General features: G+C 57.8%; 1 protein-coding gene across 1 annotated transcript in view; it reads right to left on the bottom strand.

Annotated features, from left to right (window-relative positions):
* PRDM16 (PR/SET domain 16) overlaps window positions 1–23,936 on the bottom strand; it is a 320,741-nt gene that overhangs the window by 30,991 nt on the left and 265,814 nt on the right. The window contains exons 4-5 of the mRNA XM_060013200.1: window positions 16,651–16,785; window positions 5,781–5,883 (exon numbers count right to left, since the gene is read on the bottom strand). Of these exons, the coding sequence (XP_059869183.1) occupies window positions 5,781–5,883; window positions 16,651–16,785 (238 nt within the window). The remainder of the gene's footprint in view (window positions 1–5,780; window positions 5,884–16,650; window positions 16,786–23,936) is intronic.

Raw genomic sequence — 23,936 nt, 5'->3', positions numbered from 1 at the left:
TGAACAGAGAACCTGCACGAAAAGCTCCAGCACAAATGAATCGAAAGGTGTGCTGCCGAGTGGCTGTGTGCGCGCGTGTGCGCTCCTCGTGCGCGGGTGTGCAGCTGTGTGTGCGCGGGTGTGCACGTCGGTGAATATCTGAGCACGTCTGCCTCCTTGTGAGGACACCTTCGCGTGGATGTGCAGGCGTGTTCGTGCGTCTGCACTCGTGCTGGTGCTGGTGTCATGTATTCCTGTGCACGTGTGCATGTGTTTCTGTCGCCGCCACAGGTGTGAAAAATGTGTGTGTCCGTGTACCTGCACACTTGCGCGCAGGTGCAGGCAGGTGTGCCTGAGGGGGCGCATCTGCACTCGTGCACGTTTGTGTGTTCCTGTGTGTGAGTACTTGGCACACGTGAATGGATGTCTCTGTGCACGCGCGTGTGTCATACACGCATATTAAGTGTACGCATTCGTTTGCGTGATTGGCCGTGTGTTAAGTGTGCCGGGTGTGCGTGTGCATACGTGAGTGCGTGCACATCTGTGTGCGAATGTGCACTTGTGTGCCTGTACATGTGTGTGCAATTGTGTGTGTGAATATGTGTGCATGGGTTTGTGTGTGAATGTTACGTGATTGTACTTGTGCGCATGAGTTAGTGTGTTTGTGTGGACCTGGGTGGGTAGGTGTGCATTTTTGCACGAGTGTGAGTGTGTGTGTGTGCGCACGTGAACAAGGACCTCTGGGCCTGGCAGTGGGCAAAGCCGTAACCTTGGGCTGGATGCTGACTAAAAGGGCCTGACCCTAAGGGGTGCAGAAGCCAGGGGGGTGGGGGAGATGGGGGCAGACAGAAGGACCACCACCCACGTCTCAGGACAGGGGGCAGCTCTGCAACCTGGGCCTGTGGGCTGGGGGAGGGCGGGGGTAGGGGAGGACTCCTCGAGACTGGAAGCTTCCCTGAGCCTGAGGGCGAAGGTACCGCTCCCGGCGTCTGGCCACACCCAGTGCCCCCACTGGTGGGCACCCAGAGCCCCCCACGCCCAAGGGGGACACTCCTGTGGGATTCATCTCTGAGATGCCCCCGGGCCTTGGATGAAGCCCTTGGACACACACAGAGGCAGCTGTCACCTTCCCTGGGTGACAGGGGAGAGCTGCGGGGAGGAGAGGAGCCCAGGGGACGCGTGTGTGGGGGGGGGCAGGCCAGGCGGGCCCAGCGCTGGTCAGACACAGCCGAGTCCCAGCGTCCTGGCCTGCTCGCCGGCAGGAGGCTGCGGTCAAGAAAGTGCTTGAACAAGGAGGGGAAAAGCCAGCTCGTGCTCAGAGTCTGGGGAGCCCAGTTACAACCCCCAGCCCTGCTCTGCACGCGGGGACCTGAGCTGGACTCGGGGCTTAGAAGGCTCTGCCCCCACCCAGTATCCCAGAAAGGCCGTCCCTGGACCTGCCCCTGACACGTGCTGAGCCACAGAACAGACTGGAAGGAGGCAAGAGGGCCAGCCGGTCCTCAGCAACCACGGAAGCCCAGGACGGAGGGCGGCCGCGCCAGTGACCCTCGAGCCAGTGTTTGCGAACAAGGCCAGCAGGACCCCGGCGTCCCCACCAGCGGGCAGCCCCACTGGGCAGAAGGACTAGGAGGCGGTGGGCTAAGTCAGAAAAGATTCTAAAACGAGGCCCACTGAGGCCCCGGGCCGGTCCCCGGGTGCTGGGGTGGAGCCCCAAACACAGTCCCGGGAGGGGGCCGGTGGGAAAGGAGGACGCACATCACCAACTGGTCACCTGGCAAGTCTGCAAGAGCTGCCTCTAAAACAGCAGGGAGCCTGAACGCTGCTTTCAGGGAAATGGCCGCTGTGACGTGGAGGCGGGGACCCTCCACGTGGCAGGCTCCACCCTGGGAACTTTATACGGTATCCCCTCCCCCGAGCTCCGCATCAGTCCGCATGCTTTGTCACTGGTAAATGGAGGAGGCCGGGGGAGGCTGCCTGGCTCCCCCCCGGGGCACCCAGAGGGGAGGTGGCAGAGCTGTGTTCGTGGAGCCGTCGCTCTGCTGGGTGCCCGGGGCAGGCGGTTGAGTCCCAGCTTCCCGCTGAGGGTATAAGAAAGGCACCCATGTGGCGTGCGTGTGGGCACGCACTGTCATCCACCCGCCCCCGCAGGCCTTCCCTGTCCTTAGGAACGTGGATTCCTTTCCACTGGGTCTGAGTACCAAGAACACCATTTTAGAACAGAACCGGATGCAGAGACCCCGCAAAACTGCTCTCGTGGGCTTGTTCGGACTTCCTGGGCCGGAATGAGGCTGAGGGGGGCCCCCTCCCACCAGCATCAAGATGAAGTTAGAAATGCCAGTTTGTATCTTACTCTTTCTGGACCCACCTAAGAACAGTCACCAAAGTTGAAATTTGCAAACAAAGACAAGAAGAAGGGCCAGCCCCACCCGTTCATAGCCCCGCCCACCCATAGCCCCACCCACCCATAGCCCCACCCATCCATAGCACTGACCAACTTATGTTTCCAGTTTGGATCTGGACTTTGGATTTACAATGAAAATTCAGCCTGTTTCTCACTCTGAAGGCCTTTGAGGGCGTCCTGGAGGCAGTGGAACCAGCCGTGGAGGGCACCCTCTCCTCCATTGCCCTCATCCCATCACCAGCCCAAGTTTGCTCCTGTCCAAGGACAGAGCCGAGGACAGGACACGCCCAAGTCTCGCTCACCTGTGCCATGGTGTGGACAGATGTCCCAACGACTTCCACGCAGGTAAAGTTGACATTGAATACACACCCAGGGCAAGCTGGACAGGGCAAGAAGGATGTGCCCAGTCCACGTGGTTTTCACTTTCCCAGCATAAGCAACTCCATTTTAAAGAAATACTAGAGTATGTTACACTCTGGTTACATTATGTTTATTGTGTTGCATTGCTGTATTATATTATATTATGCCTATCTCATGCTTTACACCCAATACAATGCAGCCTCTTGATCTTTTTTGGAGAGGGGGGAAAAGTTAATAAATTTGAGCCTTTCTCAAAAGAAAGGCATATTTGAAAGGAAATGATTTTCTTTATTTTCTCCCAAGGGCAAGAAGTTCTCCTGAAAGAGAAATCTTTCCCCTCTCCATTGAAAGAGTAAAAACAAAATAAGAAGTCCCTGGAACTAATGAATCTGAAAGTGGCTTCCCTCGGCTCTGAATCACTTGTAGGTAAATGGGAACTGAATTTCTTTACAAAGGGGCAGCTTTGAAAGAGCATTGCCAGTCCCAGGTCTGCAGGACTGGGGCTGTTTCCCCCAGTGAACTGGCAAAGCGGCCCCCACCCCCATTTCTTCCATGATACCTGGACGTTGTCCTGGCAGAGCCCCTGCCCCCAACAAGAGCACGCAGAACTGTGATTCAGAACTGAAGTCTCTTCATCTAAATCTGGGGAGGCCGTGGACCGGGGCTGAAGCTCTGTCTTCTACCCAAACCAAAGTAAACCAAGGCCATGGCGGCCTGATGTTCTGTTTGTCAAGTCTCAGCCTCACGTCTATCTGAAGTTCTATCAGCATCTTTTCAAGGCAAAGCAGGAATGTAGCAGGAAAATACATCAGTGCCTAATGGCTTCAGGGAGCCCAGGGGGACACAATTATGTGGCATCTGCATGCTAAGCTACCAGACTGGAGGCTCAAAAGCCCTCAAGAGCGCACTCCAAATTCCTGCCGCGATAAGGGGCCGCTGCATTTAGCTGGGGCTGGGATAAAAGATTTTTTATGATAATTATCTTAGTCAGGAACATTTTTACATTCTCTTTCTGTGTGATTCAGAGTTAACTGGGTGCAGGGGGGTGCGGGGGGGTGCGGGGGGGACTGTTGAGAGGTGAAGGACTGATCTTGACAGCAAAGGGTATAGAGAGTCAAATATTTGATGTGGGACTATTATGTGCCGAAAGCAATTAGCCCACAAACGTCTGGTAAATTATTAGGAAAATGTAGACCCAGGTTATTGAAGATCGGGCGTTGGAAGGGGGACAGGAATCAAGGTTTTTAAAACCTTTTGGAAGAAAGACATGTCATCATACAAACGAAACCCCACCACCGGGCGCACTCCTTGGGTTAGGCAGATTTAGCTCTCTGCCTTCTTGTGCATTATCTAAGATTCACAGGTCTTTTCAACAATTATTTTAAGTAAAGTGAGACCACCCCTCTGCTACCCAGAGCTCAGCCATTCTTTTCTCCATGGCCTAATTAAAACCAAAGTCTAGAGGAGAGCATGCGTAGGGCCGCCTTGCAGAATTGTCCTTCTGTGGAGATAGCCTTTGGAACAACTCACGGGCACACAGTGCTGCCCCACAAAGGTGGGCCACACTCGGGACCACAGAGGTCGCTCTGCTTCCTGCTAATTCCAACGCCCAGCTCCCTGGCCCAGCCAAGCGCACCCCCGGGCCATGACATTGGAGCAGTTCCTTAGAGAAACTTGCAGTAAGTGGCATTAATCATTAACCCCTGGAGTGTTTGGAGGGGAGGGGAAGAAAGACAGGAAGGGAAAGACCAACCTCCCCCCTTTCTCTAGCAGGAATGGAATCCTGAGCTCCGGAGATGGCCAGAAGGAGAGGCTGCCTGTCTGCTCATTGCTGGGGTCTCATTCAAAGAAGAGACACGGTCTACTCAGCAGCTGCGCTTAGGGAGTTAACGGACCAGCTGGTACTCCGCTGCCAACGCAGCGTCCTCCAACCGGACTTTTCCTCAGCGGCTTAAAAACGATTCCAGAATCCCAAGGCTTAGCAACGTGGATGAAGGAAAAGAAATCTGGATTTCAGAAATCCGAGCTTATACGAGACTGTGATTTTCTCAAGCGTCCTCTGAGATGTGCCTGAGCATGGATGAACAAGGAAGGGAAGTATGTCTACTGGACAAACGCCAAGTGACCAACCGAGAGGAAAGGACATTTGGGACGCTTCCCGCAGTCCTGCTGAAAGAGCTCAGTGGCCGCCGTACCACCAAGGAGCCCGCCGAAGCCCTAAATTCTCCCTCTCACCACATAAATTTTCCCTTAACCTGTCTCTGGGACTCTTTGCTTTTAACTGCAGATGGGCGTTACTTTCAAAGACATTTATGGCATCAGTGCCCTCTCTTAAATGAGACCGAAACTTTCCCCTGGCACAGACTCTGGAGGCAAAGGTTTCCAAGCCGCAAAATGGTTTTGTTTGTTTTTAAGTCATGTAGAGAACAGGCAATGCTGCTGCTGCTAATACTAATTATGCAGTTTTTTTAAAAATCGCCTAGGACTCTACCACTGCAGAGCTGTAACCTAGGACTCTACCACTACAGAGCTGTAACCTAGGACTCTACCGCTACAGAGCTGTAACCTAGGACTCTACGGCTGCAGAGCTGTAACCTAGGACTCTACCGCTACAGAGCTGTAACCTAGGACTCTACCGCTGCAGAGCTGTAACCTAGGACTCTACCGCTACAGAGCTGTAACCTAGGACTCTACCGCTGCAGAGCTGTAACCTAGGACTCTACCGCTACAGAGCTGTAACCTAGGACTCTACCGCTACAGAGCTGTAACCTAGGACTCTACCACTGCAGAGCTGTAAGGCGGCAGGACACCCATCCACACGCACTGTCTGAAGTCGTCTCGAATTCAGGGTGTGGCCCATGTAACCCAAGGAAGGAGAAAGCAAAGCGCTTAGGCTGAGAAGTTGTTAGGAAGAGGCTGGTTCTCTCATTTGGGGTCCGGGTGGTGGGCCTTGGGCAGCAGCCGGGGGACCCCCGGCCCCTGTCACGTGGCCCGAAGTGATGGGAGCTCCAGGCCTCTGCTCCTGTGGGTGGGGGCTTACCATCCAGGCTGGGGGGCACCGTCCCCAGGGAGTACGAGCCTTCTTTCACGTGGACCAGTAGCTCTTCTCCTGGCTCAATGTCCTTAATGACTTTATAATAAATCTATGACGGAGAAACCAGGGAGAAAGCGTCAGCATTGGCGGCCTTGCTGCTTTAAAGCCCATCGTGCACACCCAGCCCGCACGCCACTGACACTGCTCCCTGGGGGGGCTGGCCCGCTGGCCACTTGACCTGCCTTCTAATTGCTCTAAGAGGTTCCCCTTTGGAACTTGACAGAACACACGCAGAAGGACTAGAGTCTATTTTTAACTTGTTTGACCCAGATTTTGGATATTGATAAAAGGGGTGCAAAAGGAAATAGGTGAGGATTAGCTCCAAAGTTCCCAAGCAGGGCGAGTCCTAGAGGGAAATATTAGGAAAAGTGGATCTTTTCATCAGGAGTGGAGCCTGGGCTGATTCCCGGGTTCCTTTTGTCAGTATGTATGTAAGACACCCTTTGCCGTCTGGGGGCGGGGTGGGGTCTTCAGGGGGCTCGAGAGTGAATTTGGATGTTTATGAAGGTGACTATGAACACAGACGGAGGCCCGATCAGCAGGTGTGAGTCTCAGGTGCGTGTGGATGCCACCTGTGCCTGCCTTAAGCTCGGTGCCAGCGGCCGTTGGCGGTCTGAGATGGGGGACACCTCTGAAAACAGAGATGGGTCGGGTGGGGCTCAGGGTAGAGTCTGCAGCCTGGAGCAAGCTCTGAGGGACGTCCAGCCTCAGTACTCCGAGCAGCCCCCGTACCCTGCCAAGGTGTCCCCTGAAAAAAACACCGTCTGCATGGGAGGTGGCAGCCACGATCTGGAGAACCCCAGCAACTCAGAAGGGCAGCACGACAGGGCCCATCGGGGATGGAGCCCAGGGCCCATCGGGGATGGAGCCCAGGGACCAGGCTTCAACAGCCTGGGGGGCTTTGGGAGAGGATGGGGCCTTCCTTGCCTTTCCAGACCCTACCTGGGAGCCCCTTCCCTCCCTGGGGAGCAGGGACACAGCTCCCCTGCATGGGGGCGCCCACTCCTCACGTGAGCAGGGCTGACGCCAGGAGCCCTGCATCTTAAATGGAGGCAGCGGGGTGTATTACTCTCAGGTCAGTCCACTTCCTAGCATGCTGGCACGTGGTGGTTGGGTCTTTCTTCAGATACCAGTAACCAAGGAGCTTCCAGGAGCCCGAAAGCTCGGCCGCAGGACTGGCTGGGGGGCCAGAGAAGGACCCGAGACGAAGTCCCTCTGCCCTGGGAGACCTGGGGGCTGAGGCTTCTCCAGGCCATTTCCATCCGAGGTCCCACAGCACCACCCTCCCCATGGAGGACATGGCGGTTAGGTGTCAGGCCAGGCTTCCCAGAAGCAGCTGGCCTGGTTGTGGCCCCAGGGACTGAGCTGGGCACCGGCCTGCCGGTCTTCCTCCCCCCGCCCCCGCGTCCCGCCCTGGGGAAACATCTGGAAGGCTGAGCTTCCTCATCTCTGGTGGGGCCCCTTTCCCCCTTTCCCCCCCTCTCCCCAGGCCAAGTCCAGCTTGGACGCCCTCACAGCCAGTCTCGACTAACTGCAGAATGACACCAATGTGCTCTCAAAGGGACAGCAGAGCCACACTGCGTCCCCAAACGCCCAGCCGAACACTTGGGACTGCGGAACTGCACCCAGTGGAAGAGTATGCGCATGCGCAGATGGCTTACCAATGTGCAGCGTTCCTTTCCCTGCGCTCGTTAGGAATTTCATTTCGCAACTATTCCCTGGCACGTCGCTAAAATAATGATGAGATTTTGGAAATGGAGACTAGAAACTGTACCATATTACCTTCTGTAATTAAATCAATTGTTATTAAGCTGCCAGTTTTGTATTATTTTACCTAAAAATTACACAGTGGCTGAATCATTGTTTTAAAAAATCAGACTCGAGTCACTGTATTTTAAAATCGGACCCAGAGTGAACCCCACGTTTCAACAAAGCTCGGAGGAGCCCCTGCGCCATCCCGGGGAGGTGAGTCAGGTTTTATTAATACACGGGAACAATCGCACTTTCATCCCGGCGGCGGAGAGTGAGCGCATCCAGCAAGTGCAGGCTTAATGCGCCCGCGGGCCGCTGAGTTCCCGCGCGCAGGCTGGGGCGGGCCCGGCGGCGCGGTGTCTTCTCGAGGGTCCCCGTTAGAGGGCAATGTGGACCCGTTAGAGGGCAATGTGGACCCGCCCGCAGCATCTTTCCCGGCCGCGCCGCCCCCCACCCCGCGCCAGCCCTCTAGCGCCAGGGACGCGCGAGACCGGCGGCGCTCTCAGACCCGGTCCCGGCTCTGCGGCGGCCGCATCCTCCCGCGGCCGGATGCTGGGCTCGTGCTCCAGCCGGGCTGCCGGGGCTGGCGCGGCCCGCCTCCCTCCTCCGCCTCCCCCTCCGACGCCCTCTGTGGGCCACCCAGCCTTCCAGGACCCCCACCCCACCCCACCTCTCCGAGGGCCCTCGAACCCCCGGAACCCCGCCCACCCCTCACTGGGAGGCTGCCCGGGTCCCCTCCCCCCCACCCCTCCCAGCTCTGAGGGCTGCACTACCTCCTGCCCCCTCTTCCAACGCCCCACCCCGCTCCGACCTCCTCGGAGGCCGCCTGGCCTCGGGGGGAACCGACCCTCCCCAGTCGCCGCCGGAGGGTCTAGCGCCCTGGCCGTGGGATGCAGTTTTGTGCGCAGTGGGCACCCCCGCCCCGGCCTGGGACCCTCGGGGCAGCCCGGGCGCCTAGCAGGGGCCGCCTCGACTTTGAACCGCAGTCGGAATTAAGCGCTGTTAGCGCTGATCGCAGAGCCTGGGGCGGGGCTGGGGGCGGTGGGCGTGGGCGTCCCCGACCTGCCTCCACCTTGAGGACGGGGCGCGGCGGCGAACCGGAGACCACTCGAACTTTCCCAAGCTCAGCCGGTCCGGTCCCTTTGCCAAGGGCGCCCGGGTGCGCGGGCCGCCCTGGTCCACACGAAGGCCGCGTTCGCAGTGGCACCGAGGTCTTATCAGCCAGACGCGCAGAGAAAGACCCGGTTCCTGGTCTGCGGGGTCGGGTGCCTTCCCGGGACAAAGGCCGGGCTTAGGTGGGACTGAGGCCTGGGCAGTCTCCCGGCTTACAGGGCACAATTACAAATTGCGCATTGACTGCACCGGCAGGCCCCTTCCGTTCGAGACCCGTAATAAATTATTATTGCAACCCCTTAAACATTCCTAAAGTCGGTTTATAACCTGCCTTTCATTGTATGCCCCTCCGTGGGTCATATTCAGACCCCAGGGCCAAGTGGGCATCACGGACGGGCTGAGTCCTAAGGCTTTGCACAAGAGGGAAGACAGAAGCCTGTTCTCCAGGGAAGAAGGAGCCCTGGCCTCGGATGCCCTTTCGTTCCCAGGCTCAGCGCAGACCTGCCTTTGTCGGCATGAGTACCCAGGCCTGTCTCTAACAGCAGCAGCCCTGACACTGTTTAAACTCGCCTCAGTCCTTGGACTGTGTAGCAAGGCAGAGCTGGAATTTTCTCTCTGGTTTCAGGATCTGAGGGCGGGGGCCGTTGGGGGGGGGGAACCCACAGCAACAGCTGAGTTTACTAGCGCCAATAAATGTCTGCTCTAAACGGCTTTAAAAAATAACAATGCCAAACAGACCTGATCCCGAGTTAAGACCTTGTTCAGCATTTCAGTTCTCTTTGGAACAGCGAGACCTGATTGAACACGGGCGGGCGACACCAGCAAGGGGGCCTCGGGATTCTAACTGTATTTACCCTGACCCAGCCTAGTTTCTTCCCCTGTTACAATCTCTAGACACAAAGAGACAGCTTCTTGTAGGTGAACGGAGCTGGGAAAAATAAGTGGCCACGTTCTCAGCAAAAGACGGAGAAACTGCCTGAGGAAAGTTGGGTTTCTTACGGGCCACATTCAGCGAGACCCAGCCTTTTAAGAAAATGAACATCATTTTCTTTTCCCCCAGCAACATTCTTTAAGACAAAGAAATATTTCAAATTGATGATGGCTGACACTTTGGGATATTTTCTCCTTAGAGTTCCTTAAGTTTGTTTCTGTTTTTAATACCAAGTCAGTTTCACAAGGATAGGTACTATTTTCAAACATGAAGACTTACGTTCCACGATTTTTATTCCTCCTTAATCTTAGAATTTTAAAATTTGAATAGGTGAACAGCTCCATCCAACCTACACTGGGTAGAAATGACTAGACTGCAGACTTCCAGCCTGTAGGTTGAATTCAGGCCAAAGCCATGCTCTCCCCTCCCTGGAGCAAACGGTTTTCTTAAAAAACATGAAAGTGATAAGTGAACTGGACCATGTTTCCCCACTGCCCCCGCCCCCGCCACCCCCGACCAGTTTGAGAAATTTTAAAGGCATATTTGAATAAAATAGGTGAAATTTCTTTCACAGTGCTTATCTTAAAAAAAAAATGAAACCTCTCTCCATCCTGGATTTCAGAATTCACTTGTGCTTCAATTCGTGAAGGCTTTCGGCGTGGTGCACAAGGGGCTTTTCACGAAAGAGAAGCACACAGCGAGGGGAATTTGCATTGCTCTAAGATCTTGATGAAAAGCAAATTCACCCAGTGGCCAGTCTGCCTTCGGAGAGGGGAGGCTGGTCTGAGGGGTATCCCTGGGCATTTCTGGTCTCTCAGGATCCCCAGTGGTGAGGTGGGTCCTAGCGCCGCCTCATTGCTTCAAGACCTTTGGAATCGTCACCATGTTTCCTCATTACTTGCTGTCCCCAAACGTGGACCATCTCTCTCTGGGAAAGTTGGTGGACGCTGGAGTCCTGAGGCTGGTGGAGGGGTTGAGCGTTTGGAGTTTAAAGAACAGCCCAGGTGATGCTCCAGGATGAAGCAGGGAAGCAAGCGTTCGGAGCTGCCGAGGGTCTGGGCAGGTGTCTATTTCCCTTTGCCTTCACTGTGGGAACCTTTCCCTGGCCGTTTCAGAGCCGGGTAGGAGCAAGGGGACGGCCAGCCACTCTGGGTGCGTTCGGCGCCACCCGCAGGCTCCAGGGACGAGCAGACGGTTCTTTCCTTAGGCCGAGAGAGGGGAGAAAGCTTGTCATCTTTGGGATTCGCCGCTTTCCTCTCTTCCCAAGTGTGGCTGAAGCAGCGTGGGCCTAAACCTTTGCTTTTTGCTGTTCTATGTTCTGCCACCTTCCCAGCAGCTCAACATTGAACAACATCGCTCTGTATCTCTTCTTAGTTGTACAGTTTGTACCTGGATGTTACAATTATATTTGTTATCTATGAATTATTATATTTATATATAATATAAAAATATATAGTATCCAGTTTGTACCTAGATTTCATTTTAATGTATATGTATATAGTATAAATTATTGGTCACAGTTAGAGTGTCTTCATTATTCTTAACTGCCTTCTTCTAATAAGGTATCCCACTTAATTAAGAAGAAAACAATATAAATTCTGGTAAATGATGATAGCCAGGATCGTGAATGCATGCCTTGCCCTTTGCCCCAAAGGGGGTCAGTTTGCTCCAAGGAGTAAAATCCAACAGCTTTCTGACTCAGAACAAATTTGCTGTATTTTTTAAGTCTTTTGTCAATTGGTTAAGAAGCACTAAAATGAATTCCCCATCCTTCTCATTTTCAAACGGAAAATTGTATCTAATTGTTTGGAAGCTACCATTTAAACCGGCCCATCCATTTACGATTTTTAATTAAAAAGAAACTGTGGAGGGAGTGATGGGCTGTCCGGCAACAGGGCAGAGCAGGGCGGTGGACGTCGCCTGCCTGTCGTGGAAAATCCTAGCCCTGGCGGATCGCTCGCCCTGACGTGGGGGTAGGCGGTGGGGGAGGGGAGGTGGTCCACACCGGAGCAGAGGAAATGAAAGCAAAAGCAAACGCCGTGAGCTTTGGCCCGGGAACACCAGGTTCTCATTAGAAACAAGTGTTGGCTCTCAAAGACGGGGTGCTGCGTGGCTATCCGCTGGCTCATCTGCTAATGAAATTCCTTTGTTCAACACACTCTGCGAAGGAGATTAGCCTTTGTCTGCTTCCACTTTGGGGAGACTCGGCCCCTCTCCTCAGGCTGATCCCCTCACTTGCCCTCGGAAGCTGCTGTCAGTGGTGGGTTTTCCTCATGCCCGGCCAGCTCCGGCCGTGGGGGTGCAGCGCGGGCCTCGCAGCCCCTCCGAGGTGTGCTGGGGGCTCCGACCCCCAAGTCGCGCTCCCCAACACGTGTGTGTGTGACCCCGGCATCATGTGGTACCATCTTCAGCCCCACCGGCCACCTGAGCCCCGGCCACCGCCATCCTTGCCCTGCTGCGGCAACGTGGGAACGGGAGAGGGAGCCGGGCCGCGCACTGGCCTCCTCCTGCCTTTGCTTCCTCGGGTGGGCACTTTATTTCCAAGCTCTCGTTTTCTTTCTTACCATTAAAACAAATCCAAGAACAGATCCTGTCTGTGTCTTCTGAAACATCTCAAACCAACTTGTTTGCTCAGAATCGTGGGAGAAAGAACCAGCAGGGGGGATCTGAGGGTCTCACGTTTTCCAGAAAGAAAAGTGGGGGTTGGAGGCTGCTGGGGCAACGGTCGCGCCTCCAGCGTGAACCGAGCCTCCCGTGGGCTCCTTGCCTTCTCTTCCTGCTAAGCTGGGGAAGTAAATCAAAGCACCCCAGGCTCTACAGCTACGGTCTGGCCACCCCCAAACCCTAGAGGACGCCGTGCTCCGCCACAGCTGCCTGCTCTGGGTATTTCGTTCCTACCACCTGGGCCGCCCTAAAGCTGTGTGGCCTCAGGACCGCCTGTGGGTTCTATGCAGTAGCAAACCACAAGTCACCTTTAGGTGATGCGCTGGGTGCAGGGGGACATTCATGGCCCCCCTGGCCTTTGCTGCCTGGGGCTCGCCCCTCCAGAGCTGCACAGAGGAGGGCTGAGGCTGTGCTGAAGCTGGTGCCCAAGAAGCAGGAGTGACGGGCCGGTCACCTCTCCCCGAGGGTGACCTGCTGGGGCAGGGACCGCTTCGAGCCAGGGCTCCAAGAGGGGCACAGATGAGGACCTGGGGGAGGGGCCCTGAGCACGGCCCTGCAGTCCCACGGCTGGGCGGGGGGCACGTGGTCAGTGGCCTGAGCGGCTCCGGGGAGAACGAGGCCCGACCAGATGGAAGGAGGCCATCCTGGGGGGCTGCACTGCCCAGTGCCTGGGCTCCCCGAGCGCCCACGATGCAGCTGGAGGGCTGCCAGCTGCTCAGAACCTCACGGGGCATGGGGGGTACGTCTGTCCTCACGGCCCGTCTGGCCACCGGCAAAGGCCGTGCGGGGCTGAGGGGTGTGAGACCCCCTGACCTCAGCTCGCCGCCCCACGTGGGTCTCTCCGGAGGACTCGGGACCATCCAGGGGGCCCGTCCAGAGCTGCCTCAAATCCCCTGGCCGCTGTGGCTTCTGGAACATTCTCTGTAAGACACCCTCTCCTGCCTGGTCTCCTTTGTCCTCTGGACACTGGGGCTCATGGTTACGAACTTCAAGTCAGTGCTCTTCTGACGGAAGTCACCTCTTTACAGAACACCATCTGGAAACACTGTTCCCAGAAGCCGTCTTTATGGATCTGAGATCTGCAACCCGGTTCCTTCCCTGTGTCTGTGCTGTGTTGGAGGAGGTGGTGTGTGTGTGTGTGTGTGTGTGTGTGTGTGTGTGTGTGTGTGTGTGTGGGGTGGGGAGCAGAGAGAGAGAAAGGGAAATTGTTCACTTAAGTGTGTTTGTGTGTTTGTATGAGTGTGTGTCGTCGGCAGGGGGGGGGCGGGGGGGAGGGGGAGTTCCCTAAGTGGCAGGAAATGCGGGTGGAAACTCTTGGGATTATGGAAATCTGAGAAACCCCATTAATATCGTGTAATGTTTCCTTCTCAAAGAGAGGCCTGTCTTCAAAAATCTTTGTTTTATTATTAATATTTCAGGGGCGTTTTTATCCCAGCTCTACACAGGATCAAGCCGGTCGCTTTGCAGCACGCTGAGTTGCCAGCGCTCGGGACTGGGGGACGGAAGGAAAGACTTTCTGCTGGGCTGCGTGGCCATCCGAGAGAGCACGTCAGGCTCTGAGAGACTGTCTACAAAATAGTTCGAAATCTAGCATACTCCTTTCAAAACTATATTTCTAAAATTCACTTCATTCAAACCAACAAATACTGAGAATCTGTGTGTATTTCAGAGCAGTTTTCCTGTTACTATTAGAGTTTAAAATTGTGTTATTTCTCAAAGGAAAATACATCCCTCAAATTGCCCACCTTCCTTTGAGATCTGAGATGCGGCCGCCCCCCCCCCACCCCACCCCTTGGCTCCTGTTTTCCTGGTGTTTGGAGGCCCCTGCCATGCCGTTAAGTTTGGAGATGGGGACGTTGACGGGAATCCCGGTTGCCCCGTGCCAGCAGGAATCACCCACCATGGTCCCAGGAGGCAGGGCAGAGGGTCCTCTCTCCCTTGGAGGATGCAGGGTTTGAAAGGCCCTGGGTGGAGAAATTTTACTGCTTCCGGCCATTTCAGTTTTTTTATAGATTTATTTATTTTTATTTATTTTTGGCTGCGTCAGGTCTTCGTTGCTCCGCGCGGGCTTCCTCTAGTTACAGCGAACGGGGGCTACTCTTCATCGCGGCGGCTTCCTTGTTGCGGAGCATGGGCTCTAGGCACACGGGCTTCAGTAGTTGTGGCATGCGGGCTCAGTTGTTGTGGCTCGCAGGCTCTAGAGCGTGGGCTCAGTAGTTGTGGCGCACGGGCCTAGTTGCTCCACGGCATGTGGGATCTTCCCGGACCAGGGCTCGAACCCGTGTTCCCTGCACTAGCAGGCGGATTCTTAACCACTGCGCCACCAGGGAAGTCCCCAGGCCATTTCATTGTTGTTTTGCTTAAATAGGCACCAGAGTCCTCTCCGAGCCTGTGAACTAAGATGGGGATCATAAATCCCCCCGCTTTAGGCTGCTAGAAGCATCAGCAGGCGAGGATGAAGTTTTGACGTTACGTTGGGTTTAAGTACTCGAGCCAGGTATGGTTCCGAACGTAGGATGGAGCTTGGTAAAGCACTGGGGTATAAAAGTGCGGTTAAATGAAAGGGAACCCATGAGTCTAGGGTACTCCTGTCCACTGGTCCTGAAGAAGGAAAGAGTTTGCTGCCAAGTAGTTAATTCCATTTGGACCCTGCGTGGAGCTGAAATAAAAGCCAACCTGAAACATTAATAATAAAACAAAGATGTCGGAAGACAGGCTTCTCTTGGAGAAGACGCTAGGCTGCATTTTCAAAAGCTTGCCACATAAGGGCACCTACCAAGCATTTCTTTTTTAAACAAAAAATCTGGATCCTTCATTATTTTATGCTGCATCTCACAAAAGTGCAGTCCTGGCCCCGGCCTCCTGGTATCTTTTTCCTGCCCCTCGGCTCCCAGACACACGACCAAGGACACATGTTCTTTGCAAAGACAGACAACGGAAGGACCATCTTCCCACGTGCCTTAACCCTGATTCTCCTTCACTCACATTTCACGTTCATCTGGAAGGGGGAAGTGTCTTTTCTTTTTAATTTTTATGATTATCTTTTCCTTTATTTCCTCAATATATTTTGCAATTAGAAAAACCCTTTTTTTCAAAATGTTGGGTTCTCAGTGGAAGCTGTAGACCTCTCAGTAGCAGAGGTGGATTGGAGCATCGCCAGATCGTGTCAGTGGAGGGAGGGCTGCTCGGTCCAGGCTGAGCCCCATGGCCGGGGACGGGGCTGAGCAGATGAGGGCGGGGTGCTCGGCAGCTCACGCGGGTCCCGGGGCCTCCTGGGTGTGTGCTGTCTGCATTTCTTTATGCAAAACTGTCTCTCTAGAGTCGAAGAGCCTCAAACGGCTTTTAGAGGTTTGCACTGGCGACTCGAAGCTGCACCCCCTGTTATGTGGTCTCCACAAACCTTTTTTAAAGCAATGGAATCCTTTCTGCAAATGAAATCTCACGCGAAACCCCAAGACAGAGGCGAAAGCAGACTCCTCTGAAGGAAGCGGCTGGGCCCCCGGGCATGTCGAGGAAGCCGTACCCTGGGGACCCAGTGGAAGCGTGGCCTGAGGGGCCTGGCTCTGAGCAGGGTCTCTGGGGGCCACTTGCAAAGTTGTAAGTAAAGACGTTAAAGGACTAAGGTTCCTTTGTGGTGGAAACTCCCGCGGCATCTTCTGTCCTGGTTGGTTCCTGATACTGGATGCCTGCAGCCCCGGGCCGGCACAGACGTGGAGCAGTGGGAAGGGTCCAGCGTGCCGAGGGGGGTCTTCGGCCTCTTGGGGGCTGGCAGCAGAAGCCAAATCATCCCTTGGCCCTGGGGGGGCCTGGGCTGAAGTCGGGGCCACGCAGCTCAGGAAAGGTATCAGTCGGCTCCCAGCAGGGCCAGGATTTTGTGCCCAAACACGGCTAGTCCCTCCGCAGGCTGGCTGGGCTGCCACAGCTATTCTTGGCGGCTCTGGGCAGCTGGGGCCTCACCTCAGCCTTCCAGACAGCCAGTGCGGACCCTTCCGGGCAGCTTGGATAAACAGCCACTTAGACACGATTCTCAAGGACAGGGTTCTCTACTTCTCTACTTCTCTCACGGGGCTGGCATTTGTCGGAATGTGGACCCTGAAGTTTCAGACCCGCCCGCTCCCGGCCATGTGTCTTCCCATAAGCCTCAAGCCCCATCAGCCCCGGAGCAAAGGCTCTGATGGAGCATCCGGGGGTGTCGCTGGGTTCCCGGAAACTCAGCGCTGGCTGAGTGTCGGATAGCCCCCCGCTGCAGGACGGGCTTGGTAGACATGTGGCTAACCCTTCACCTCGGCGGCTCCACTCCCCTCCCTCCCGGTGCCAGGGCCCCAAGGCCGAGGCTCTGTGCGCGCCCGGACCCACCTGCTCGTTGATCTGACACATGGTGAGGTTCTGGTCGTCACAGGAGCACGCCACGCGGATGTACTTGAGCCAGCTGCCGGCCCCGGCCTGAGTAGCGTCCACGCAGAACTTCCCACTGCCCAGGTCTTCGGAGATCTGCCCGGCAAGAAAGAAAACCAAGAAACGTCAGAGGCATCCTGCGCGCTACAGCCGACACACTCTACGTTTGCCCAGCAAGAGAGTCCGCTGTTTGGGTGCAGAGTAGGAAGGCAGGCCAGCCTCTGGACATCAGCCGACCCTCCGGGCATCAGCCAGGCCCTCAGCCCACCAAGCCCACCGACGCCCAGGCGTCTCCGGGAGGGAGCCCGACGCGGAGGTAGGAGGACTGCCCTGTCTATTCTCACCGAGCAGATCGCTGCCCTGGCACACCCATAAAAGTGCCAACGGCCTTGTGAAAACTCCCCAGCAAGCGGCCCCACGTGTGAGAAAGCAGAGGCCGCAGTGTCCGAGGGCAGAGCCCTCTTCTGAGAGCACTGGGGTGGGCTGGGGGTGAGCGGTCTCGAAGGTGACGTTGTGGTCGGGGGGTGGCTGCGTGCGAATCTCGACGCGTGTGCGCCTGTGAGTGTGCGTGTGCCAGCGTGCACGCTCACAGCAGCGTGCACGTCACCCTGCAAGAAGGAACATCATTTGGTTTTCTTAAAAGTGGAAGTTTCCATCTGACGCTGGGTGTTTGCAGAAGCCCAGCCGGCAGAGGCCCCACGGCCCGACTGGCCTCAGGTACTTTGCTCTTGTTTTCTGAACGCCCTTCTGACAGGCAGAGGCCGGGAGCTCCTCCGGCGTGCGCACCTCTGAGCAGGTCGTTTCCCAGAAGACCGACCTGACTGCTGTCCCTGCTGAGAGGGGGATGCCCCAAAGCCGCCGGGCGCCGAGGTGGACGCTGCGGGCACAGTCCCTCCCACCTGCTCTGATCTGTGCCTGCTCAGGGGCCCGAATCCAGAGCCGTGGAGGCCAGTGGCATCGTGGGCAAGCTTCCTGGGCAGCTGAGCTGGGCGGCTGGGAGGGAAGGAGGGAGGGGCTGAGGCCACCACCACACTGAGGGCTGGAAGTAGGTGTCCAGGTGGTCGGGAGTGTCCAGGTGGGCAGGGGTATCTAGGTGGGTAGGGGTGATGCGAACAGGGTGTCAGAAGGACTCAGTGAAGTCAGGGCAGGGGGTAGGGACATGTCTTAGCACAAACAGAGGAGGCCGACCCCAGGCGCACGGCCCCTGTTCCCCTGGGAGGTCTCCCCAGTGCCGCCTGATGAACAGGTAAGGACCCGAGAAGGGAGGGAGGCTGCCCCTGAGGCCTGGAGAAGCCCTTCTGGCCAGAGAACCAGATGCTCTGTAAACGGCTCAGGCGCCTCCCAAACGCCCACGGACACCTTCTACATGGCCCAGGGTCCCGCATGGCCTGTGAGTCAGTGAGGTTTGGGGAAGCAGCCGCCTTGCTGTGGGAGGGCCTAGAACCCACCTCTAGTCACACTGTGCCTCCAAGCCCCACGGCAGCCCCTCCGTCATGACGAGCCTCTGAGGGGCCGCCAAGCTGACTGGAAGGGGCTGTGAGCCCACAGGCCTCCGTTCTGACGATTCTCCATTTTGGGGACTTCAACCAAACGGCCCTAATTCTGAAAGAGTGCCTGGGCCAGTATGGCCACAGGGAGGCTGCCCGGCCCAGCCTCTGGTCCTTGGCTGCCAGGGGTGAAGGGACACGGCCGCTCTGGGCCCCATTGGGAGGCCGCTGTGGGCTTGTGGGGGGCAGGCCACACGGGAGAGGCCCCTCTCCTGACGTAATGCCTCTCACGGGCCCCTTCTCTTACCTCCCACCCCCAGTGCAGGAAACCCGCAAGAGAGACCCACCAAGCAAAGCTGTGGGTAGTGGCCCCGTCACTTGGCGAGGCCCCCGGCCACCTGGCTCCATCACAGGGAGGAAGAGGGGCCAGTTGGCCAAGACCCAGGGACCCCCCACCCCATCCCTGTGCCTCCCACCCAGCGTCTTCACAGGTGGGTGTAGGCGGGCGGCTGCCAGTCTCTCTGTCTCTGTCTCTTTGTCTGTGTCTCTCGGTCTCCTCCCCCCACCCATGGTCCAGTCTGGACTAGCAGAGACGGTCAGTGATGCTGTGAGCCGTCACAACCAGCGCAGGGCCCTCCCGCGTCTCCCGTCCCCCGCAGAGAGCGTGCTTGACCCCGCGGTTCTCAAAGGATGTGTGGGGTTGGCCAGAAAAGCGCGGGAGGCCGGATGCAGGCATGGCCCTTTGCCTCTCAGTTCCGGTAGATTCTGCGACACTGCAGGGCGGCTGGAAGACCCCAGGCTCATCCCCAGCCCCACACCCGAGCCCTGCCTGACCTAGGAGCAAATCGCACTTCTGCCGGCACATCTGTGGGCACACGCACAGACCCACATGGGAGCACTGCCTCACGGAGAGTAACTTCTGCATGGCCGGGCCCTCCCTCCTCAACGTCCCCGCTCAGCCCTCTGGGAACAGGCCTCTCTCTCCTCCACGTGACAGCCCTGCAGGTATTTGGACACGGCCCTCGTTCAGCAAACAGCTCCGGGCCTCTCAAGCGCGTCTGAACGTGGACACGGCCGGTGGCTAACCTGCACGGACACTGCTCTGGGGCCTCTGGACATGTGGCCATCCTTCTTGGGGTGCAGGGCCCAAAATTCAGAGGCAAAAACTCCTCCAGGGCCCCGCTGCCCAGCTCCAGGGGGTGTCTTTTCTCTGGTGAGCAGCCCCTCCGGGGAAACGTCCCTCCTCCTCAACCCGGAGGACCTGGTCCCCCAGCCCCGACCATCTGGACCACCGCAGGGTGCCACTTACTTCCTGAAGGTCCCTGAAGGTCCCTCAAGGTCCGGGGGCCCCTTCTCCCTCATGGCCACCCTGGCTGGCTTTCTGGGGTGACAGAGGAGGCGTTGGTTAATGCCTTCCACCCAAAGAGACTAAAACTCTCCCTCTGAGAGGTAGCAGGGAACGGCTGACCTTTCCTCCAGGGAAGGCACAAGAAGCCGTGGTCTTGGGGCCCTGAACCAGCGATGCGGGGCCAGGTTGGGCAGTGGGGCTCACCCGATGCCAGGACCACGTCTCTCTCCCGTCTCTGTGGAGAGAGTCCAGCCCTGTGGGGCACACTGGGGCGTACCTGGGTGATGGAGCCGGGCCAGGGGGCGGGGGCGGGGGGCGCAGGCAGGAGCCCGGCCTGGAAGCTGCTGCTTTTCTGCCTCAGATCAGAGAAACACTCCCAGGAGCGGCCCTGGGCCTGGGCCTCGGGCCAGGTGGACAGGGTGCCGCAGGCTTGGCTTCTTGTTTGGGGCGTGGACGGGCCATGCCGTTTCTGATTACAGAAAGAGAGGAAAGGGAGTGACGTTTGTCTCTCTCTGGCCTCCTTTCCCTCTGTCTCTGGCCTTCTCTCCAGGGTCTCCGCCGCGGCCAAGCTGGGCCCTCTGGGGTGCTCACGCCATGAGCCGTGTGGGCTCAGGCCTCTCTTGGTACCAGCACTGCCCCTTCTTCATCACTGCGGACCTCCCAGGCAGGGGCTGTCATTGCGCATTTTCAGGACACGAGAGGGAGGCTCCAGGAGCAGGGCTGGGCCCAGCCCAGGGCCCCCACATGCTGTCTGAGCCGGATCGAGGACCAGAGAGAGGGTCTGCATCCCGGCTCCAGGACCCACAGGACTCAGCACGCCCTGGGATCCAGAAAGCAGCCCCGGGCCGTCACAGGTCCCCCCTCCCGCCTCTCTTGGAATGAGACTTTCCAGGGCCCATAAGGACGGGTCATGTCACTCTCTGCCCAGCTCAGCAGGGCCTGAGGCCTGGTTTGGTCTGTGCTCAGAGCCGTGCCCCAGGAGACCAATACAGGTAGAAGTGGACAGAGCAGGTACAGGTGACGGCAGAGCCCCCGCCCCAGGCTGTGAGCTCGGTTCTGCTTCTGCACAAGGCATGCACCAGGGAGGGTGTGACGGAAGGAAAGAGTTGGCCCAGTTGTCCCCTAACCAATCTCCTAGGGCAACGTTAGCAGGCAGTGGCCTGGAGGCTGCCATGGCCTCGGGGCTGGGTCTCTCTGCAGATCTGAGGTCCGGCCCCTCTGCCTGATCGCATCCAAAGCTTGGCTCTGGGCAGTTTGGGGCTGAGCCTTGGGGGTCCCAGAGCCTCCAAAGGAAGCTGCCCTCCTGCCCACTCTCCCCCACTTGGCCTTCCAGGCCTTTCCACTCCTCGTCCCCCCACCAGCTTCCCCAGCTCAGACAGGCCTGGTTATGAAGCAAAGGCATAGAAAACTCTTCACCTTGACAATTGTTTTTGCGCATCATTTGAGGTTTCCTGCACCTTGAATTTGTGGGCTCGCTGCTGGGCTGCTCTCTCACGTTTAATGGGCGTGGCCAGCCTCCGGCCATCTGGGGTGTGCGGGCCGGCGGGAATGCCAACACATCTGTCGTCAGCCGCCTAATGGGCTCCGAGCAGGCGGGAAGGAACGGGCCTGGGAGTCCGGTCCCCTGGCCGCACGTCCTGCAGCTCAGCTCCATGGAGGCCTGGGCCTCGCGTCCGCTTCCAGCTCAGGGAGGACCCAGGGGGCAGATCTCATCCTTCTCACCCTGACCCCTTCTTTAAGCTGATCCAGAGCCACGAGCTCAGCCGCCAAGCTGTGTGGGCCTGTCCTGCCCACATGCACCCGCACGTGCGTAACACAGACACACACACACACGCACACGCACACACACGCCAAGACTTATGGCGTCCACGAGCAGCTGGAACAGAAAGTCCACTCTTGTGATGGAAGGCGGTGGGGGGGAGGCCTTCTGGAAACACCTCTGCTGGGTGCAGATGCGGAGCCTGGATGAGCTTGTAAATCCTCTGTCCTGACTCTCATTATGGGGCTTGGTGGTGACATGAACAAGCACCAGGGAGAAATGCGGCCAGTGGGGAGCGGTCGCACGGCTGCCCAGCAGACAGGAGTCCTGGCAGGAGGGTCATGGGGCCCCACCTGCTTAGGCTGAGAGGAAGGTCAGGGGTGGGGGAGGAAGGAGGGGGAGAAGGAGGGAGGAGGGGGGAGGGAGGGGGAGGGAGGGGGGAGGGAGGGAGAGGGAGGGAAGGGAGGAGGGGAGGGGGGAGGGAGGGAGGGGGAGGGAGGGGGAGGAGGGGGAGGGAGGGGGAGGGGAGGGAGGGAGGGGAGGGAGGGGGAGGGAGGGAGGGGGAGGGGAGGGAGGGAGGGGAGGGAGGGGGAGGGAGGGAGAGGGAGGGGAGGGAGGGGGAGGGAGGGAGGGGGAGGGGAGGGAGGGGGAGGGAGGGAGGGGGAGGGAGGGAGAGGGAGGGGAGGGAGGGAGGGGAGGGAGGGGGAGGGAGGGAGGGAGGGAGGGGGAGGGAGGGGGAGGGAGGGAGGGAGGGGAGGGAGGGGGAGGGAGGGAGGGGGAGGGGAGGGAGGGAGGGGGCTGCTTTGAGGAAGAACTCATGGACACTGTTCCTCCAAGATGGAGGCCAGTCTGACTCTGAAGCTCACGGCGGGGGGTGGGTAGAGAGACCCAGTGTCCATGGGACTTGTGCCCAAAGGAGCCGCTGGGGTTCCTAGGACACCCCTGCTGACCGTGATCTCCGTGGGACAGTTCCAGGGCATTGTGGGGGGATAAGGGCCGGGGTCCCTCGGTCTCAGGGACCCAAGAGCACAGCCCAGGATGGGGATTCTGCAGAGGGAGCTGGGTGCCCGACAGCCTGGGGGAATTCACTCGTGTTAGCGATGGGCAGAATCTCTCAGCTTAGAGCCAGACCTCAGAAACCACACTCTATGTGTTCGGGGGCCACAGATGCCTTCAAAGGTCAGACCAGAAATCACTTACACACCCAAGTGCTATATAAACACCCCCGGGGTTCTCAGACCCTCTCCCTTCAAAATCCTGACAGCCAGGTGCCCCGGCGCTCCCTGGGGTTCACAGACCATCTCCCACAAAACACCCAGATATTCGATGCTGCTGCGTTCCCAGGGTGCACGGCCCTGGGCGCCCAGCCTGGAGCCCAGGAAGCAGAGCTCACGGCCGCTGGACTTTCCTCTTCCCTCCCCATCTCCTTCGGCCCCTCCTCCCCTTCCATCGGATTCTTATTTTACTTCTCCCTTTTCCTTCTTTTCCTCCTCAGGCCAGGGGCTGCACATGAGGGGCCAGCTCTCCCAGCAGCGTCTGTGCAGTTTGCAGAAAACCAGAGGGTGAGAAGGCGGCAAAGCGGAGAGGTTTGGTCTGCTCCGTGCATCGCCTGGGCTGGAGCAGGACTTAACGTGCCTGATCTCGCCAACAGCACCCAGGGGACAAGAAGAGAGGCTTTGGTGAAGGCGGGGCTCTGTGGGCTATTCCGAGGGCCCCTGGCCCCTGGCGTGGCCTGAGCACAGCCCTGCTCCTGGCCCGAGTCGGGTGTCTGGGGGCTCGGCTTCCTCCCAGCCTGTCCCGTCCATCACGGCAAGTCGGCAGCCTGTGTCTCATCGGCCGTGGGCCGTAGCCCTGACCCATCAGAAATAAACGGGCCAACTGGCGATTGAAACTAGTGCCCTTAAGTCTGCAGGGAAATAAATGAGTGAGAAACTCGCTCAGACACAGAAACCCCTCAGGGTGATCGGCAACCAGAGGGGTCTGATAAAACCTCAGGACCAGCAGCTGAGACGTCCCTATCGGCAGCCTGTGGGGTGGGTGAGAAGCCTTGCAAAGGGATGAGCGCCCCGTCACTGTGGGGATTCAAGGACCATCTCTCCAGGGTGCTCCAAAGGGAGACCGGACCTCTGACCATAGGTGCCTTTCCAGCCCTGACATTACGAATTCCGAATCTGACAACGTGGGGATTTTCTGGGCTCCAGCCTCAGTTTCCCCTTTGGAACTGGAAAGCCTTTTCCCTGCTTTCCAGCTGCGTGGAGGCCTGTGGCTCCCTGCAGGGAGAGCACACCATAAGGAACACTTGGTTTGCTCTTGGTAGCTCCTTGAAGACACCCCGAACAGAGCCCCCTTCCCACAGCTCTGCCGGCTTCAAGGGCACGTGTGCTGCGGGGACATATGTGTGGCCACGATGGCTGTGGGCATCTGCTGCTTCCCTGGCTGTCTGTACCTGCTCATCTGCTCTTCAGAAATGTGCCAGGTTGGGAGTTGGCTGTGCCCACTACAGGATGAAGAGGGTGCTGGTCAGAAGCAGGGCCTCTTCCTGGGTCTGTTGCGTAGGTAAGAAGCCCAGACTCCTGGCCAGTCGGGAATCTTCCGTGGGCTGCCCGGGGCCCCCGAGAGACAAACCAGCCCTGGCAGTGAGTAGGAGAAGGCC

Source organism: Delphinus delphis, chromosome 1, assembly GCF_949987515.2.
Source record: "Delphinus delphis chromosome 1, mDelDel1.2, whole genome shotgun sequence".
NCBI classification, from domain to species: domain Eukaryota; kingdom Metazoa; phylum Chordata; class Mammalia; order Artiodactyla; family Delphinidae; genus Delphinus; species Delphinus delphis.
The sequence above is the reverse complement of the archived record's forward strand: the minus strand, read 5'-3'. Positions and strand labels throughout refer to the sequence as shown.